General features: G+C 38.3%; 1 protein-coding gene across 1 annotated transcript; it reads left to right on the top strand.

Moving 5' to 3' along the window:
• The first annotated feature begins 11,278 nt into the window (after positions 1-11,278).
• Positions 11,279-15,722, top strand: mis18a (MIS18 kinetochore protein A). The gene is made up of 5 exons (XM_041245009.1): positions 11,279-11,551; positions 12,616-12,682; positions 13,066-13,188; positions 15,193-15,292; positions 15,604-15,722. Exons 1-5 carry the CDS (start codon positions 11,344-11,346, stop codon positions 15,676-15,678), a joined length of 573 nt encoding a protein of 190 aa, XP_041100943.1. The 5' UTR covers positions 11,279-11,343; the 3' UTR covers positions 15,679-15,722.
• The last annotated feature ends 3,145 nt before the right edge of the window (positions 15,723-18,867 follow it).

Genomic DNA, 18,867 nt, shown 5'->3' on the forward strand with positions numbered 1-18,867 from the left:
TCTGAATAAGGTTTACACCCCTGTCAGAGTCAGTGGTACAATCCAAAACAGAAAAGGTCTGCATTTAAAGGTAGAGCACTATTTTACATTCATCCTCTGTTACACTGGCCAATACATCCAGTGCAGAATAAAAAACAAAACCAGAGGGCATAGCTGGAGCCATTTCTTCACACAGAGAGTGGTGAGGCTATGAATGGTTTACCTAGCCAAGTTGTTGATGCTGATTCACATGCATTCTTTAAGACAAGATTTGACAAAGTCTAGAAATCAACCAAATGCTAAGAACCAGACAAGCATTGGTGGGCCGAATGGCCTCCTCTCATTTGTACATTTTCTTCTGGTCTGCCTGGGAGAGGTGCTCCTCTGGGAGGAATGCAGGCTCTGCAAGAGGGGACCCCAGCTGCTTCAACATTTACCACTGATGTGGTTTCCCAAAGCTCCCCAGAATGGAAACAAATCCCTCTGCTACCAACAGGCATTCCAAAACTATAATTACCCTTAAAGGCACAGAACCGCTCCTGCTCTCTGCTATAATCAGTGAATGTTTGTATGTGTGTAAGGCCAGCATATACACAGTGCCTACATATTATATGTTTGACTCTGTATGTATTAGTCTGGCAACATGTATGTAAACATGTTGAGTGTATGAGCATTGCCTTTACTGAGTGTGCAGCTCTGTCTAAGTGTTATCAGTCTTATATACTATTGGATATGCAAACTATCTATTAAAAAAAAAAAAAATTGGTACAGGTATGAAACGTCACAGTTATCTGAATAATATATTATCATTATTATTATAATTATTATTATTGTTGTTGTTTTGAATGACTTTGTATCATTATCTGTTTCAGTCATTCAGTCATCAAATCCTGGTGAATTTTTAAAATTCAGTTCAATAGAAGACTCAGGATGGTGTCTAAACTCTTAGTACATCAGGTACATCACAGTGTAACCATTTTCCTGTCCCCCCTGCAATACCATGCCCTTTTTAGTCCACATTATTAGTTAATCAAACCTAATAGGCTGCCATTGCCTATCCTGTTTTATCCATTTATATCATTATTATTAATATCTATTTTTTTAATTCATCAAAACAGCCTGTGTGTTAATTGGACACTGCTGCAAAGAGGGCAGGACTAATGCAAAGTCTGCCGAAGCTGTGAAACAAGTCAAGACTCTAAATGAAAGATAATGTAAATAACTGCATATACACATTATGGTTTATACAAGGTAGACGGTGATTTTAGGTAAGATTTTAACTGAACAGCAGAATCATTCTCTTGTAGCATTATTTACATTTAGACAAATCTGCCAAAGAGACAAACTGTCAGCACTGTGCTCAGAGAATGAAGATCAATGCAGCATTAAAGACAGCGGAACCTGAGGTGGAATTAACAGGGTTATCATCAGAATAACTGACATCTACTACTGTTAATTCTCAACCTTCACCAAGTGGGCCTGGTTGCAGATCAGTTTCATTTTACACTGTAGAGTGGAATCGAGAACAGCAGACTCTAACTGAACACATCTGTAGGGAATACAAGTAGGGAATCCCAACATGATGTAAAATTATCAGATTATAGGGTTTCTGAAGCACTCTGAGTTATCTGAAACACTGGAGGAAAGGTTTTGAAAGTAGGTCCAAAGGGCTGTTTTCTAACACCTGCAGCACTGAATATAATCGAGGCATGTTAGTTTGTGCGTGTGTGTGTGTGTGTGTGTGTGTGTGTGTGTGTGTGTGTAAGCTTGGGTGTTTGTGTGTTTTCCCATAATTAAATACCTCCACATTCAGTGGCTCTTTTCAGCTCCACAGTCTAATCCTTGTCCTCAGACTCTTGCGTTATCTAACTGCCACTCCCCCAGGACCAGGACCATATCCAGAGCTGACATTCTACCAAGGTCAAACTTAGGTTTCAAGTTATAGCTGACAGTATTTATATGACTGTTTCGTATTTACTATACAGCCTCCAAATCCATGTTACACGGCAAACCAACCGAGTAAACTGAGTCTTTTATACTTTACCAGAATATTTACATGAGCATCAGCGTTTATGATGCAAAAAAACAACCGAGGACACAACCTCAGTGTCCTCATAGCTAGTTACGGCCATCCCCAGGACTGAAACTTCATAGCTTCCAGAGTCACAGCCTGTAATTAATCACACCCAGTCACAGTCTCAGTAAACCACAGTGTTCTCTTTCCTGCATTTTCATACAGTAGATAATCTGACCTTAATTCTTACCTCAACACCCAAACTCCACCACCCACAGTACCATAATCCTTACAGTAATCCAAAACCTAGCTTAGCAGTACCAGTGTCTACCATTGAAGAATAGCTCACCCCCTTTCCCCAGGTGTTAATTCACATAACACTATATAATCACTGATTTTCTTTTTTCTGTAAGGAGAAACGCTTGACCACAATTGTGCCCTCTGGGTCTGTAGAGGATATGAGATCAGAGAGAAGTTGTCATTAACCATTACTTAATGAATCACACACTGTCAATTCCCTGCACCTTAACAGTGAGCCCTGGAACGTAACTTCATATTTTCCTGCATATATACTGTAGCCTGAATTTTGCATATCTCAAGAGAACTGCTTGTCCAGTTGTCACGAAGGACTTTCGTGATATACTGTTTCATATCCTCAGGGTTAATGGTAGTAATTTGTATGTTTTTTCCAACAATGATTCGGTATACCTGTTTAACTTTTTGCACACCGCATATCTAGAAACATGAAAGGAGATTATGTAACACAATTTATACATGGTGGAGATATTTGAAGGTACTCATCCGCCTGTCTGTCAAACTTACAGGGGCATACAGCACAGAGGATAAAAGTGAGCAATGTTACTGATAGCTCTAAATTTGAATTGGTGGGTAGATGAATGTCACTGACACTGGGAAAGATATCCTGTAATTTTAACAGAGCTAGACTGAGTCACCCCCAATGTGTAAGATAAAGAAAAATGTTTTCATTACAGTGTGTCAATCTTGTGTGCAAGATAAATCTTACAGCATGGATCGTAATCTTAACAGATGTAGAAGTCAGAAACAGTTACATACGATTTGTAGAATGAACACTCATTGTGATCATGGCAAAATGGTTAAACACAGCAAACTAAATGGGAGGCTGCTGAAATCAGAGGCTTTGAATGAAAGATGACTGGAGCAGTGAACTTGAGCTAACAGCAGCAATTAAGGATAATAAAGTAATTTTGAAGCGTACACAGGAAGGAAAACTATTAATCGAAATGTTATTAGATTTTTTTTTTTTTAATGGAAAGTATAAAAAGGCACTTTTCAGAACATTTAAAAGGGACCAAGAACAAAGTACTCAGAAAGAGTACATGGAACTGCAAATGCAAGTCAAAAAGGAAGTTAAAAAGGCCAAGAGAGAGAAAGAAATTAACATTGCCAAGGGGATTAAAACCAATTCCAAAATGTTTTTTTCCAATATTAAAACAGCAAAAGAACATTCAAGGAGGAAGTAAAATGTCTCTGAGATACACATGGGAAAATCACAGATGAAGAAAAAAAATAGCAAATGTATTAAATGATTAGTTTTCACAAGTTTTTACAAAGGAGGATAAGGACAGCATGCCCCACATGCTGATCTGTTCCTATAAAGTTTTAAATAACTTTATCATAACCGAGGCAGAAGTGTTAAAGGGACTAGGAGCTCTTAAAATAAACAAATCCCCTGGGCCAGATGAGATCCTCCCTTTAGTACTCAAAGAAATGAAAGAAGTTATTTACAAACCGCTAATCAAGATCAGGCAAGTTTCTTGAGACAGGGGTTGTACCGACAGACTGGAGAATTGCAAACGTAACAGCCTTCGGAACTGGGCAGGCACATGGCAAATTACATTTAATAGAGAAAAGTGTAAGGTACTGCACACAGACAATAAAAATGTATATTATAAATACTATATGGGAGATACTGAAAATGAAGAAGGAAGCTATGAAAAAGGTCTAGGAGTTTATGTTGACTCAGAAATGTCTTCATCTCTCTCTCTAGACAATGTGGGGAAGCTATAAGAAAAGGCCAACAAAATGCTTGGATATATAGTGAGAAGTGTTGAATTTAAATCAAGGGAAGTAATGTTAAAACTGTACAATGCATTAGTAAAACCTCATCTAGAATATTGTGTTCAGTTCTGGTCACCTCGCTACAAAAAGGATATTGCTGCTCTAGAAAGAGTGCAAAGAAGAGAGACCAGAATTTAAAAGGGATGTCATATGCGGACAGGCTAAAAGAATTGAATCTATTCAGTCTTGAACAAAGAAGACTACGCGGCGACCTGATTCAAGCATTCAAAATTATAAAAGGCTTTTTCAACCTGAAAAAAGAAACAAGGACCAGGGGTCACAAATGAAGATTAGATAAAGGGGCATTCAGAACAGAAAATAGGAGGCACTTTTTTACACAGAGAGTCTGGAACCAATTAATATATAACTAGTTTGTCATAATGATCTCACTGCCATTGCTAGTCTAATTACCAGTTGGATGTATATGTATATTGTTAACATGAATGATGTGAGACTATATAAATGGTAAACATGTGTTTAGTATTATGCACAGATGATAGCCGCAGGGGCTGCTGAAACATTTACATTTTTAAGCACTTTGTCACTTTTTTTGCACATGTGAGTGTAAATAAGATTAAATATATTTCTGCTTTGGACTTTTTTTGATCTTTGTGTCATTTTGTGATACATAGTGTGCGAGCATTAGACTTTTTAAAAATTGCTTATTGTTTACCATATATTCTTCTCCAGGATAGAAACAAAGACACATTTGCACTAACCTTTCACTACAGTGGAAGTGCTGCACAATAACCTGGTTTTGTCCACACTCACAAACTACGCTCACAAACCACATCAGAGTATTGACAGTTTGCACAATGTTTAATAACTTCCAGATTGATTGTTTTGCCCTCTGTTAAAAAGATCTTAATGGATTTATTTTATATACTACTAAAAATTTCTAGCACTGTTACAGCATACTAATCTGCATGCATTTACTCATTAGCTTCTACATAGCTCATGTTTTATACTGTTTTAAGTGCCAAACAATTAATACAACAAAAATATGTCTTACTCTTTTAACACAAGCAACAATTGAAACAACTTTATTTAAAAAAATCTTCACATCCCGAAAGACAAAACAAGTAAAAAGTAAAAGATCTTCAGCAGAAGAGCGTTAATGCTGCTAAAATGGGGTTAAAAGGTTATCCTTTAATGCAAACCTTTTTCAATATAATACACCTGTACTTCATGAGGGCATTTCATGCAATCGACAAGGCTCTTTTCTGTACACAGCTTAACGGTAGTTAGGAAATGCCTAAAGAATACACGAGGAGGAAGAACTACAGCATCAAGTTGTTGTACTTCTGAATGTGTGAATTTTGTACATGCAGTGATGTGACGCTGGAAGTAACCTGCAGGTTGGGGTCTGCATTTGAAAAATTAAAATGGTGCCAAGACTCACAATCATTTTGCACTTTTGAAGTCACAAATTGCAACACTTTAGGGAAAGATTCAAAAGTATGGTCTGTTTTCAGGGGAATTTACCCTTGTATTACAAACTGGCAGGACTCCTAGCAACAACACTGTGAAAAGACCAGGCTAAACAAGTGTGATGCAGTTTATAAATCTGTTCCCGATAGGAAACCCCCTCTCATTTTACCGAGAAAGGAATTCCAGAGTTTTTCAGAGGTTCTATATTTCATGTCTTTATCTTTAGAAACACTGAAAGAAACATAATAAATGAAATGACAAATGTTTTGATGAGAAGACACTGTTAAGTCTTCTAGCTGAAACATTTGTAATTTAATTTATTTTAGTATTTCTAAAATTAGATCCATTGGGGTTTAATAGTTATCGATTACATGTAATTTATTTCTGAGAGCAGGTTTTTAAATTGCAGAGACCAATAAGTTATACATAGAGTAAATACAAACAAATACTCCTTGAAATGTATTGGTGACAAAAATGATCATAAATTTAGGGATTTTTGATATTAACATTGTTAGGGAATATCTGAACCCATGTTCATCCTAGCACTGGATTAAGTAAAGTATTTCCCAGTGTGTAGAGTGGGAGGGTAGAGATATTAGATCCCAGCCTCGCTAAATACTTTGTAGAACTTTACACCCCCTGATCATAGGAGGATGATAGGAGCTCAGATGCTTTTGAGAGTGGAGTTGTAAAACGGGGGTGTGAAGTTGTAAGGAAAAGGTGACATGGGAGGAGGGGGGAGACAGGTTATCCCGACCTGCAATAAAGAAATTAAACTCTTTACTCCTGGAAGTAAAGGGCTATCTGCATCTCTGCTCCTCACTGCAGGGGGCTTTGAAATACAAATCTTTACAGCACTGCCCCGCCCCCGGCTGCCTTTGAAGTGTCCTGGTCGTAGAGCAGCTGAGCCGCTGGGCAGCCCTGTTCTTTTATTGTGAACAAGGCGACAGCTCCACCCTCCGTTTTGTTTCATGAGTGGAGGGAAATGAGCTCTTCTGCTATAAAGCCCCTCCACCCCCCTTTTAGTTATTTTGAATTCAAAAAGGGTTTTATGCCCCTCTCGAGTAGTTAAAACAGCAGTGGTAGTTCACAGGATGTCCACTTTAGCGGCAGATCAAAGAGACACGGATTACCTCTGCTCTCTCCGGGTTTAAAAGGTCGCTTAACACGTGGGGAGGGAGAGGGCAGAAGAATAAGATCAACACACAGACACACACACACACACACACTGAGACAGACACATACAGGTTCATGTTACCATCTTAGTGAGGGTATTGCATTGACACCAATTATATTCTTACTCATGATTCCAAAAAATAACACTGTAAAAGTGGAAGAAATGTCTTTGTTTTTTTATTATTTTTTAGGAAATAGAAAAAAATCTAAATGAGGACCATCAAAGTCCTCCTCACAAAAAATGTCCTGTGTCTATATCAGAGTAAACTGCACACACACACACACACACACACACACACACAAACAGGTGGACAGGCAGACACACACACTGTCCAGTTTTCAATCACAGGTGTGATTTTCAAAGAGGTCCTCAGAAGCATCCCTGCTGGCCATGGCAGCAACTGCTGGTTATCCGGGAACCTACAACAGTGTGGGACTACAGCACCCCCCTTACCCCTAACTTCTTACTGTACTACACCTCCCCCTTACCTCTAACTTCTTACTGTACTACACCTCCCCCTTACCCCTAACTCCTTACTGTACTACACCTCCCCCTTACCCCTAACTCCTTACTGTACTACACCCCCCCCTTAACTCTAACTTCTTACTGTACTACACCTCCCCCTTACCCCTAACTCCTTACTGTACTACACCTCCCCCTTACCCCTAACTCCTTACTATATACACCTCCCCCTTACCCCTAACTCCTTACTGTACTACACCTCCCCCTTACCCCTAACTCCTTACTGTACTACACCTCCCCCTTACCCCTAACTCCTTACTGTACTACACCTCCCCCTTACCCCTAACTCCTTACTGTATACACCTCCTCCTTACCCCTAACTCCTTACTATACTACACCTCCCTTTTACCCCTAACTTCTTACTGTACTACACCTACCCACGCTCCTACCTGGAGCCCATTACATTTGGGGGACTTATAATACCTGGAGGACTGGTGATGAACCCTCATGCCAGACTGCCACATTCCATTGGTACACTGCACAGCACCTCCACTTTTAGTTTGTTCCATTCATCAGAAAAAAAGTTACATCAATCAGGTTCCATCAGTTATGCAATTATTTCAATGATGCTGTTAACACTCCTGTGTGGCCATTTGTTATCTCCCGTGGAGATGCAACATTATTCTCATAGAATTTAGTAAGCATTTTATGCCAATATGGTTTGGTAATTTATTTTTTTAATATATATGGGTGTTAACAAATAAAAAGGTGACAGGACATTTTAGTAATGCCAGGGTTAAGAATAATAGATTATAAAACACAAGGATGCAACTTAATTCAGGAAGAATTCTGTTATATTGCATACAGTTTGTATTGTTCTAGACTATAAATAAATTGCAATGTAGTATATGAAAACCCAGAATAGGTTTACAGCTTTTAACAACACAAGAACATACGAGCATTTACAAACTAGAGCAGGTCATTTGCTCCATCTATGTTCCTAGTAAGTAGCGGATTGATATGAAACTTGTCTTAAAGTGATTCCCCCTCAACAACATGGCTAGGTAACCCTTTCCATACCCTTACCACTCTCTGTGTGAAGGGTCTCCTTCCCTCTGCCCTAAGTCTATCTCCTCTTAAACAAGGATACAGCTTTTATTACAATTGCAGTACTGCAACATTCTCTACCTTTGTATGTTTGATAATTATGGATGAACTCTGTTAATCAATTTGTTAATCCAGGCCAGAAGGCAGTATAGAGTCCAGACACGGATTGTGGGTACAAGCACAGAGCACATTTATTTTAGAAGTCAAATGCTTCAGACCATTCATATACTAGTTCCACAGGTCCATTCTGTAACACACATGTCACAGAGTCAGGTACTTCTATTATTCAGCCCACTAGTTAGCACACGTTACTCTGGATACATCTGAGGCACATGTGCACAGCTCTCTGCCCTCCTCGCCACTGAGAGATATTCCACAGTAGGTGATACAAGATAACTATATACATTTAAAGGAATAGTAACCAGTAAAGGACCACTACAAACTGCAGAGGCAAAGGTTATTGTTTGGCGAGGAAGCAGGCAACATTTAAACAGTAAAAGACAATCGAGACACTGTTCAGAACAGTAATCGAACAGCTCCTTCCTGCAACTTGTTTTTTCTGGTGCACTCTTTGCTGTGTCATACAAAGAGTGCAAGAGAAAGTACACTCTCAACTTGATGAGAGGTAACCACCGAACACTAAACATATTACGAGTTATGAAATCTAAATAAAAACCAGACAAAAAGCTAACATGAGCATATTTAATCTGTGTAGATTCTGTTGTGGTTTAAATGTTTAGAATTCTTCGTCACTGATAGAGATCAACACTCAGCAAAATTACAAGTGTGCTGCTAATAGGTTACAATAGGGATAATTTTTCTGAAAAATTTGAAAATTTAATAAGACAGGTATGTTCAAAAGGAGATAAAACACCAAGTCATTTTTACCAAACCTGAACCAAACAACCAAGTAACTCAATACAAGGTCTCATGAAATTGGTTCCCAGTTTGTGAACATTAACGTGGAATTTGCTCATTAAAAAATGAGTTAATTTAAGAGTAAGTGCTTTGAAAACATGTCAGTTAGTGCCTCCAGCAGTGCAGTTTCTATCAGTGTTAATGTCACTGAAGATCTGGAGGAACCAGTAAAATCAACAAACCAGTAGACAAAAAGCTCAAGGCTGGATTCCTAATTTCTAGGCTGAGCTAAGCCACTGTATCACAGGGTGATCCTGGGGGGGACAGGCCGCTTGGCTTCTGTCTTCATCAGTCCCAAGCCAGCTGTGAAAGGGAGTATGTAAGCTGACAGTACACCAGAGCAAAATTCAGGCATAACCACAGAGGCACTTCTACCCTCTCTCAAGACACTAACTAGCAGACATCTGAAACACGAGCTGGCTATAGCTCTCTATACGATTGGCTGGGCTCACACCTTGTAGCCCCTACATGAAAGCCAGGTACCAGTGCTTAGAATTAGCGAAGCTAAACATTTTTGTTTTTAGATAACACTTGAATTCCTGCTCAGCCTCACATTCGCCATTCACCCTTAGGAGCATAAAACAATAAAAAAGGGCTTTCCCTTTCACCCTGGGGCATTCTTAAAAAATTACATAAACTATATTCCTCTTGACTTGCATTCTCTTTCTAAGTGTGCAATTACAATAAGCACAAGATGTAAAACAATCACCTTAGAATTATTGAAACAAAAGTATAGTTTTTAACAAATGTTAAAAAACACATCATGTTTTGAGTTGTATTTAAAAGCTCTTGTGAAGAGTCTACACATTGTCTTGCTTTTGAGTGAGTGTTCTCAATGCATTGGTCAATGTCGATTATTAACTGTCAGATATTTAATTGGGGAATAGTTGCTGATTGTTTGTTAATGTTATATAAACATAACAAAAGTTTTCTAAACCTTTAGGAAAACGTGCAGTGTTGTGCAAGCTTAGTAACCCTGTATATATAGTCTATTAATGGGCACTAGTCTCAACTCGACAGCAATGCACCCGGCAAGTAGGATCACTTTGTCTTTAAGAGGCCTGACCAGGTCGGTTTTTAATACGAGGATCAGTTTTCAATTGGCTTGCCTAGTTAAATCAAATAAAGCGCTTTACGGATGATGCATTTTTTATATAAAACAGAAGGTCATAGTGGGGTGTCTGGACTGTTAGACGGACGGACAGACAGAGAAAAGGCACACATTGTGACAGTGGAGGGTTTAAAGACAGACAGAGGCCGGCACAGAGAGCGCTGTCTGGCACAACGATGGATGGATTGCAGCATTGTGGAGAGCAGCAGCGAAACCACATCTAAACCAGAACCAGCTGCAAACCCAGACACACAACCAAGCGTTTTTCCAACTTGCTTGTTTGTGAAAATGTTCTGGAACACCAGCACCTCGAGGAAATATAACTGCGTGCTCCCATTGTTGAGACATGTATGCAAACACACAGACACACCTCTATATACTTTACCCTAATATACTAATGTACCAGGAAAGCATCTGGACAGTACATGCAGGAAACCCATAGCAGATCAAATAGACAGGAAGACTGGTATTTACAGACCACCAGCAACCCCTGGTGGTGATTATGAAAAGCATTTTTAATAAATCACTGAACTGAAAACTGAGAAAAAGATAAACATTACTGGAAACGGTAATAACAAGGCTATAAATATGACCACACAAATGAACGACTTTTACATACATTTGATTATTGCAATACATTTAATTAACTACTTAGATTAACATATCATGTGTGTTAGAATATTTTTTTAACAAACAACAAAAATAGCATATTCAAACAAATCTTATTTTTCTTCTACAGTAACAATTACATACTGTATATTATTAACGGAGTTCGAATGCTTCTTATCTATAAGAGGTTGCAGAAATGCCATTCCTGCTGCAACTGTCAACAGCCATGAAACGGAGTAGTATTAGAGAAATAAAAGCAATCATTTAAATGTGTCGGAGTGTAAGGTGTTACACTTTCCAGCCGCTGGATGTCAGTCTATTAGTTTTACCTACCGTCCTAGCATTATGTGCTTCCGGTGTAAAGCTCGGGTGAATGTGTATGTTTTGGAGATTCAAACAGGGCGGGAGATTTGCTGTGGCGGGTGATTCTGTACCATGGATTCTCCAAAAAAGATTTATGCTGAACATGAGCTGGAAGATGAAAGTGGGACATTGCTGGGGATTTCGCAAGAGGGGGTTGGGGACTGCGAGGAAAACGGAGGACCTCCCGCCGTGTTTCTCTGCGTTAACTGCAAAGTGCCCATCGGGGACTCCTTGGCTTGGCTCGGGAGTGAGGATGAGACGGGCACTATATGGCTGAAAAGTTCGTATCAAGTACTTAGCAGTGTTTATTTGTGTGTGGGCTAACAGTATTTGAATTGGTAATGCCGTATGGATTCTGTTTCATGTTAATGCATTACCGTTTACCACATGGTATCAACAACACAACGCATTATTATTATGAGCATAATATTTTAAATATATACACTCAGCTATACAATCAGTTCTCGTTAATACGAATTTTAGGCACCAGTAATTTAGTCTAAACCATACTGCCGGTGTTTATTAAAGTTACAGTAACACTGACATCAAATTATACAGAACAATTCAAAGTATTATACATTGAAAGTACTGTGAATTTCATTTGAAAATACGGCTATATGGGAACACGTGTTCACGGAAATGTATTGTCATCTACAGCAGCATTTCTTTTTCTTTCAAGGTGGTGAATTATCCGCCGCTTTCAACCCCTCTCTATTGTTTTGTAAGGATAGTGCACGTTTTTGCGTGAGCATAGCGGGCAACTCGAAATGCATTTTATGATAGTCTAGTCCCTAAACAGCACTAATGTACAATACTGAGGCGCTAATCTGGGTGAAAGTTAATACATTTCCCAATTATCTACATTTAGCTGAATTGGAGCAATTCGTTTTAGTTCTAATTTTCTTCCCTGAGATGGATCCAAAGTAATTCACAAAGAAATTTGCACTAACGGGAAAATCGTGTTAAACGAAAGAAGTCACTTACAATAAGCAGCTGCTAAATTTATCTGGGACCTTGTAGTAAATTCGTACTATCAGGAAATTCGTCTAATCCGTGTATGTTTTAACGAGAATTGACTCAGTTTAATCATTAAGCGTTGCAGGTTTTTTGGAGTACCTGTAAATCGAGCCTATACATGACACATAGTCTATATCCTGCACAATCCTAAATTGAAAACGGTAATCAATTATTATTTTATATTGTGGCACAACATGTAAAGTAGCCCCACCAGTCAAACGTATCTTGTTATGTATTATCTTGTGCATTTGTTTGTTGTCCACAGTATGTATTTAATTTTTTTAAATCCTTTTATTTATTTATTTATTTATTTTTACTTGTTTTCAGCAACCACCAACAATGTTGTTGTCAGTAATGAGAAGCTTGTTTCTACAAAACTGAATGAATGTGACTGGTAGGTATGTCTTTACAGAATTGATGCATGCAGGTCGTGGAAATGTTTTACAAAGCTAGTCCTGCTCTTGTACATCCAGTCAAAAGCCCTGATGCAGTTCTAGAGAAATGCAGGTGTTAATAAAACAACAAAAAAACCACTTGTACCTTATTCACCTTACCTAAATGAAGTGTGTGGGACATTGAAACTACGTGACTGCTATTCAGTTCATCCACAATAATTTTAAAACATGATCTGTTTTTTTTTTAGGTTTGTGTGAATAGTGTATAATAATGTCATATAGATTCACACCCATATTATGACTTGAATTTTGTCTAATTGTTGCACACCTGGCATTTTACTTTTACTTAAGTCTTATTTTGTTATTTCTGTATTTCTTTCAGTATATATTCATTATTGTCTTGTGGTGGCTGCTATTGTGAATTGGGCAAGATCTACACGTGTACACCGAAGAATCTGGACTACAAAAGAGATGTGTTCTGTTTAAATGTTATGTCTGTTGCAAGGTATGGGCTGTTTACTTTTCAATCTTAAGCTTGTACTGTAGCTGCTGCACAATAGTCAATAAAACGAGGCTTGTGTTTCTTGCCTAGCACAGATATTGTAAATGTTTGCAACATTCTTCCACAGGTTAATCGTCTGTGCAGATCATGTATGTTCACTTCGTTTGCATTCCTTAAAACAAGATTGCTTTGGCATAGCAGCAGATGTGTTGAGTATTTAAGTGTACAGCTTGCAGGGTGTGATGGGGTCAGGTTGGGAAGTGGTGTGCTATATGTCAGTGGTCCACCCTGTATGGCCCCTGCGATCCTTTTGTGCCGCCACTCTGCTATCTTCAGGTAAACTGTACATTTGCAATTCTGTGTAGTTGCCAGAGCAGGAAGTCACTTAAACCAGCCCGCTGTTCAATCTACCAATCTACTGTTCAGTGTAACAGGAAAACATTGTGACATTTTAAAATGTTTGGTGAATAAAAGTGATTCAGATATTGCCATGAGACCCCCAATATTTTTTTTTTAGTTACTCTTGTGGCTCAATTTTTTTGGAATAACATTTGAACTCCGCTGATGTTGGTTTGGAACTTCCACACGAGACTCCAATGTTGAGTTTGAAGCAAAGGCTAGGCAAATGGCCCTACCAGTCCAGGTCCTTGTTCCAACCCTGCTCTGAATTGTTAAATTGAACCAATTAAAGTTGTTATTTAACCCTTTGCGGTCCTATGTCTGACCAGGTCTGACATTACAATTTTTCCTTTCCGGTCCGATGTCGGACCCTGTCCAATATCATCAAAAAGACATCAAGCACAGGTCTCGTCGTTTTTTCTCAGGAAAAAGCTGAGGAAACCTTTCAGTGGCCGAGTGAGACCAATAGAAGCCGAAAAAAAGAGGCGGATCTGAGCAGTAATAGTAATAACAAACATAATACGGACATAAACAAACAATACCGCTGCTTCAGCATCCTGCGCTCAAAGAACGTCACAGACATTCGCCAAGCTTTTTGAGATGTTATAGTAATAAAATAGTGGCTTGGATCGCATTATTGTCGAGTTTGGTGATAAAACGAGTGATCAGGAGAAGATTTCAGTATGCACGACTGTGAAGAGGTATGTGATAAATACAGCGTACAAGGCGTGGGGCGGGGCTGGAGATGCAGTACTGAGTTTCCTGTTGTTATGCAGTGCTTTTAACACCTGTTTTACTGTGAATAAAATTACATTTAAACCGCGTGTGAAAATAAATTGGACCTGACGGGCGCTGAACCCGCAAAGGGTTAAAGGAGTTAATTAATTTCAAATCATCCTCCAGTATCCTTTTTCCAGGGCTGCTGAGCACCTCTTTCTAGGCCAGACATTGATTCCAAGCATACCCTTAATTGCTTAGTTGAACCAATTATCTCTCATCTGTGAATTATTTAATTTATAACTTATAAAACATGATGTCATGTCCCTCAAGTACGAGTTGTGATCTGCTGCTCTTGAGCAAGCTTCGTTGCAGGGTCATTAACAGTGGACTGTTAGCGGATTGATTGGCAGCTCATTTTATATCATCCTGACTGTGTGATGTGATAGCAGGGCCCCCTAGTATCCATATGTGGCAACAATGGGAGTTCAGTTCCCATTTTATAATTTTCCCTATTGCATCCTGCAAGTTGTAAACTAATATGGTCAATAAATGCAGCTACTTTGTAGACGCCCTGCTGTTTTCATACTGGGGGCACAAGCATCTCCCTCATCCCCTATTGACACCTGTTAACACTGCTTCACCTTGTGAGCCAACTAGGTATGCTGCTGCTAGCACTAGTGCTACAGTAGGAGGTTGTCAATGACAATTGCTGATTGAAGAGGCATCTCTGATACTAGATCAGAATGTTCATACAGCAAGGTGCATGAGTGCATATATACTGTGCAGTTTAGTTTTCAATATTCATTAGATCACACAGGCAATTAGTTAATTGTGTTTTTCAATTTGAATCAAGAACATGTTTTCTAACCTGGCATATGCAATGTTTAGTTATGTGCTAGGGTCCACACCTCATAAAGCCCTTGCAGATGAAGATGATGAACCTATCACTGTCGAATCCAGGATATTTGTGGAAACCGATATACAAAGGGTAAAGCTGATCTAGTTTCACATTGTAAATGCATTTATTTTTGTTAATAATTAATTAATAGACTTCCAGGCACTTTATTTAGAATATTGAGGATTTTCCTAAGGCATTTCTAATATTGTTCTGATAATTTCAAATCTGTTTAGTTTTTTTTTTTTTGGATTGTATTTCTATCTCTAGCACAGGCCCTGTGATAACAATAGATTAATCTGGGGCTAAAAAAACAAAACAAAACAAAACAAAAAAACGTAGATAATAGTTTAATAGTTTTGCTCTATTGAAATACACTAATTATTTTTTTCCCACTTTGGCAGATAAAATCTGTTCTGATGACCTTGGAGGAAAGACTGTGTGCACTTGAGTCTAACTTCCTACCCAAAGGGCAGTAAAGATGAAAGCAACATTTTTTAATAAAAGGAATTATTGTCTAATAGCAGATCCTTACAAGTTTTTGTTTGTTGTTCAAGTCATTGTATGTAATTTGCTGTTTATCTGTTACCTAACTTGTTAGAAGTTTACTTGTCCAGGGGATCTCAAAAGATTTATTGCACATTTTCAAATAATGTTATTTACTGCTTGAAAATAGTTTATTAGCATGTATAATTTGACACGATTTACAAATTAGAAAGTTCCTACATGTAGTTGTGCATTTGCAGGGCCTATTATGGCTTCCTTATTAAGTTCATCTGACTTAAGTTTATGGGGTATAGAGACAAAACAGGTATTGATACCCTGCTGTATTTTATGACGTTGTCCAGGAAAAATGACTACCACTACCATAGTTGAACCTCATAACAATGATGCAGGCTAAGATACTGGCTTTACAGTTAGTACAAATAAAGAAAAAACTTTTTGATTCAAGCAGGATACATCTCTCTAGTAAATTTCTATAGAAAAAGGTTTTTCCAACTTGAAAATTAATGCAGAAGACAGAATGCCTGGGATGCAGATATTTGTGTAAGCAAAGGGCCAACTTGCAGAACATGAAACTAAATATTGCTTCTACAAACGAGAAGCAAAATTTAAATGTACAGACTAGGTAATAATGAAAAATAAAATAAAACAGGCAGTAGAGTTTTGCCAAACTGTCTATACGGTTGATTTATTTAGTTGAGAAAGCTGCTGAATAAGCTGTTCTGTTTATTTTAAAATTCCATAAAATATGTATAAAAGTTCCGTACAAGATTACTCTGTTCCAACGTGCTCGCCTTTCATTTTGAAGGATGAGCTGGCATTTATTTTTACATTGTTTATCAGTAGCTAAACCTCTTCGAGTCCCACCGCTGTGATTCCACAATCTAACTCAGGTTTTAGAACTGAGCTTGAAATTCTCCACTTTTCCTGTACATTCCCTGAAGCTGGTTCAAGTCAAGAATGTAGCTACATTTACACTGACATGAGCCCCATTTTATACCCCACTGTTAATGTGCACAAAGAGATTGGCATACCTTCCCTCACAGGTTCATTCAGTTCTCAGTGAGAATGCTTAGGAAGGACCTTATTTCCCTCTCTTGCACTAATCTAGTTGGGAGTCCTAAAAATGGCAAAATATTTAGCTGTAAATGTAAACTGCATACTGTAGAAGAATGAAGACACATGCCATGATTTCTAGAGTAAACGCCACAGCATCAAACACGTTTTATTGCATAAACCACTTTTTTAAGGGTAATCCTGACATAATTACAGAAGATATTACAACCCCATCCCCTCCCTTAAAATTGGGTAACCATTATTCCCAGTTAGTCAAAGTAGGCAAAAAATATGTAGCAGTTAGCATTTGGATAGGACATTTTGAGAAGGTCAAGTGGGAACGATTGGGTGTCTTGATATGAAATAACTCCTTTACTGGCCAGTGGGTTTCTAGAAAGTGAGCACAGATTTGTAGAAATGCTGTATACTGCTGCCAGTGTGTCTCAGTCCTGTGAGTAGGTTCATTTAGAGCTGGACCGTTCTCACTGATCCAGGGCAGTGGATTATTACACTGATAGGTTGTGGCTGACTTCTGATACAATGGAACACATTTCTGACTGGAAATGCTCCTCTCAAAGGTAAACCTGTAAAAATTGGGACAATTATTCAGAAAGCTGTTTAGACGACAGCTCACTGGAAACGAGCCATTTTGATTTGAAAATTGAGCAATACAATGCCATTTTGTGTAAGCAAAAGTATTTTTGTTTCCTATGGACAAATAACCACAACAAATACAAACGTGTTTCATGTTTATAAGCAGTCTTCTATGTGTTTATTACACAGTATGGAATATATTACTTTTTCATTTTAGTTGCACATGTTTTAGTATTGAGAGACTCACAGAGTTTCATTGAATACACTGTTATCCACCCAGAGCCATTACCCCTCTTTGCCTTCAGCACTCAATCCAATTGTAAAACTAGTACTTTGTTTCATCTTGTCTCAGAGAAACCCCTGTAGAGATTACCAAACAGAAATGTAATGTGTTGATACACAAGTAGTAATGAAGATATACATTGCATGCAGTGAACTCGAGGAGTTCACAGTTTTTAAGTTAAGCAAATTAAAACAGTCCCCTCATTCTTGATTTTTCATCTAGTCAGTAAGGGCTGGAGTTCCTGTCTATGTTATTGAGCAGCTAAAAGAACTTCTATTTTATTAATTTCAATTGCACATTATTACAATGCCTGACAGCAAATATCAAAGTTAGCATAAAAATTCTGAATTTTTGAAGTTTAATGATTCCTAAAGTTCAGTAATTTGTGTGGAAATCAATATTACTGGCAATTATGTCTCGTGTTAGAGATTAAAGGTCATGTCTTAAAGGTACAGCTCTCAAAACACAATAACATACTTGTCACAATATGAACAGACATGTGGCTATGTCTCCTTTCACACGGAGAAAGAAGGGTTCTTAACTTGGGCCTGGGACAGACATATTAAACAAATTGCAGTGAATTCAACCAATCCAACTTCAGCCTATCCCTGTGTGAAAACAGGCATAGTCACATGTCTGTTCATATTAACAGCAGTTAATATTAAATTTCCACACGTTTCACTTGGTCTTCTGTGACGATGCCACTGTCGAAATTATCGATTGCATCAGTAAACCTGGTGATGCACGGGGTGATTTGACTGCTGGTAAAGATCCAGAGAATACTGGAGCTTCCAATACAACCACACCTGAAACCACATGGCCTGCTATTTTGAGCTCTGCGAATTGAAAGAAAAAAAAAACTTATCCGTTCCTTAATTGGCTTGATGATAAGCTGGGCTGTAATATTTCTCAGCATTCATCTGCGCTGCAGTCTTTGAAAAGCCGGGGACTTTTGTTGTCACCACAATGGAGGCGTTTTGAAGTTGGGTATAACAGCAAAAACCTGAGGGCAGGAATTAAAATCTTTGCATTAAAAATAAACTACAGAATACAAGATGTGCACCAGTTGAAAATCCGCCAGCTTCAGATGAAAAGCTGAAATAGAGGGAAGGTACACCTTGGTTGTGGTCATTGTTTGCCCTGATCCAACAAGTGCTGTAGGAACTGAAATATAGTACTGATGGGGCAATGCAGAAAGTTAAAACCATTAACCCAACACCAGTTGGAAAAG

Source organism: Polyodon spathula, chromosome 3 (assembly GCF_017654505.1).
Source record: "Polyodon spathula isolate WHYD16114869_AA chromosome 3, ASM1765450v1, whole genome shotgun sequence".
NCBI classification, from domain to species: Eukaryota; Metazoa; Chordata; class Actinopteri; order Acipenseriformes; family Polyodontidae; genus Polyodon; species Polyodon spathula.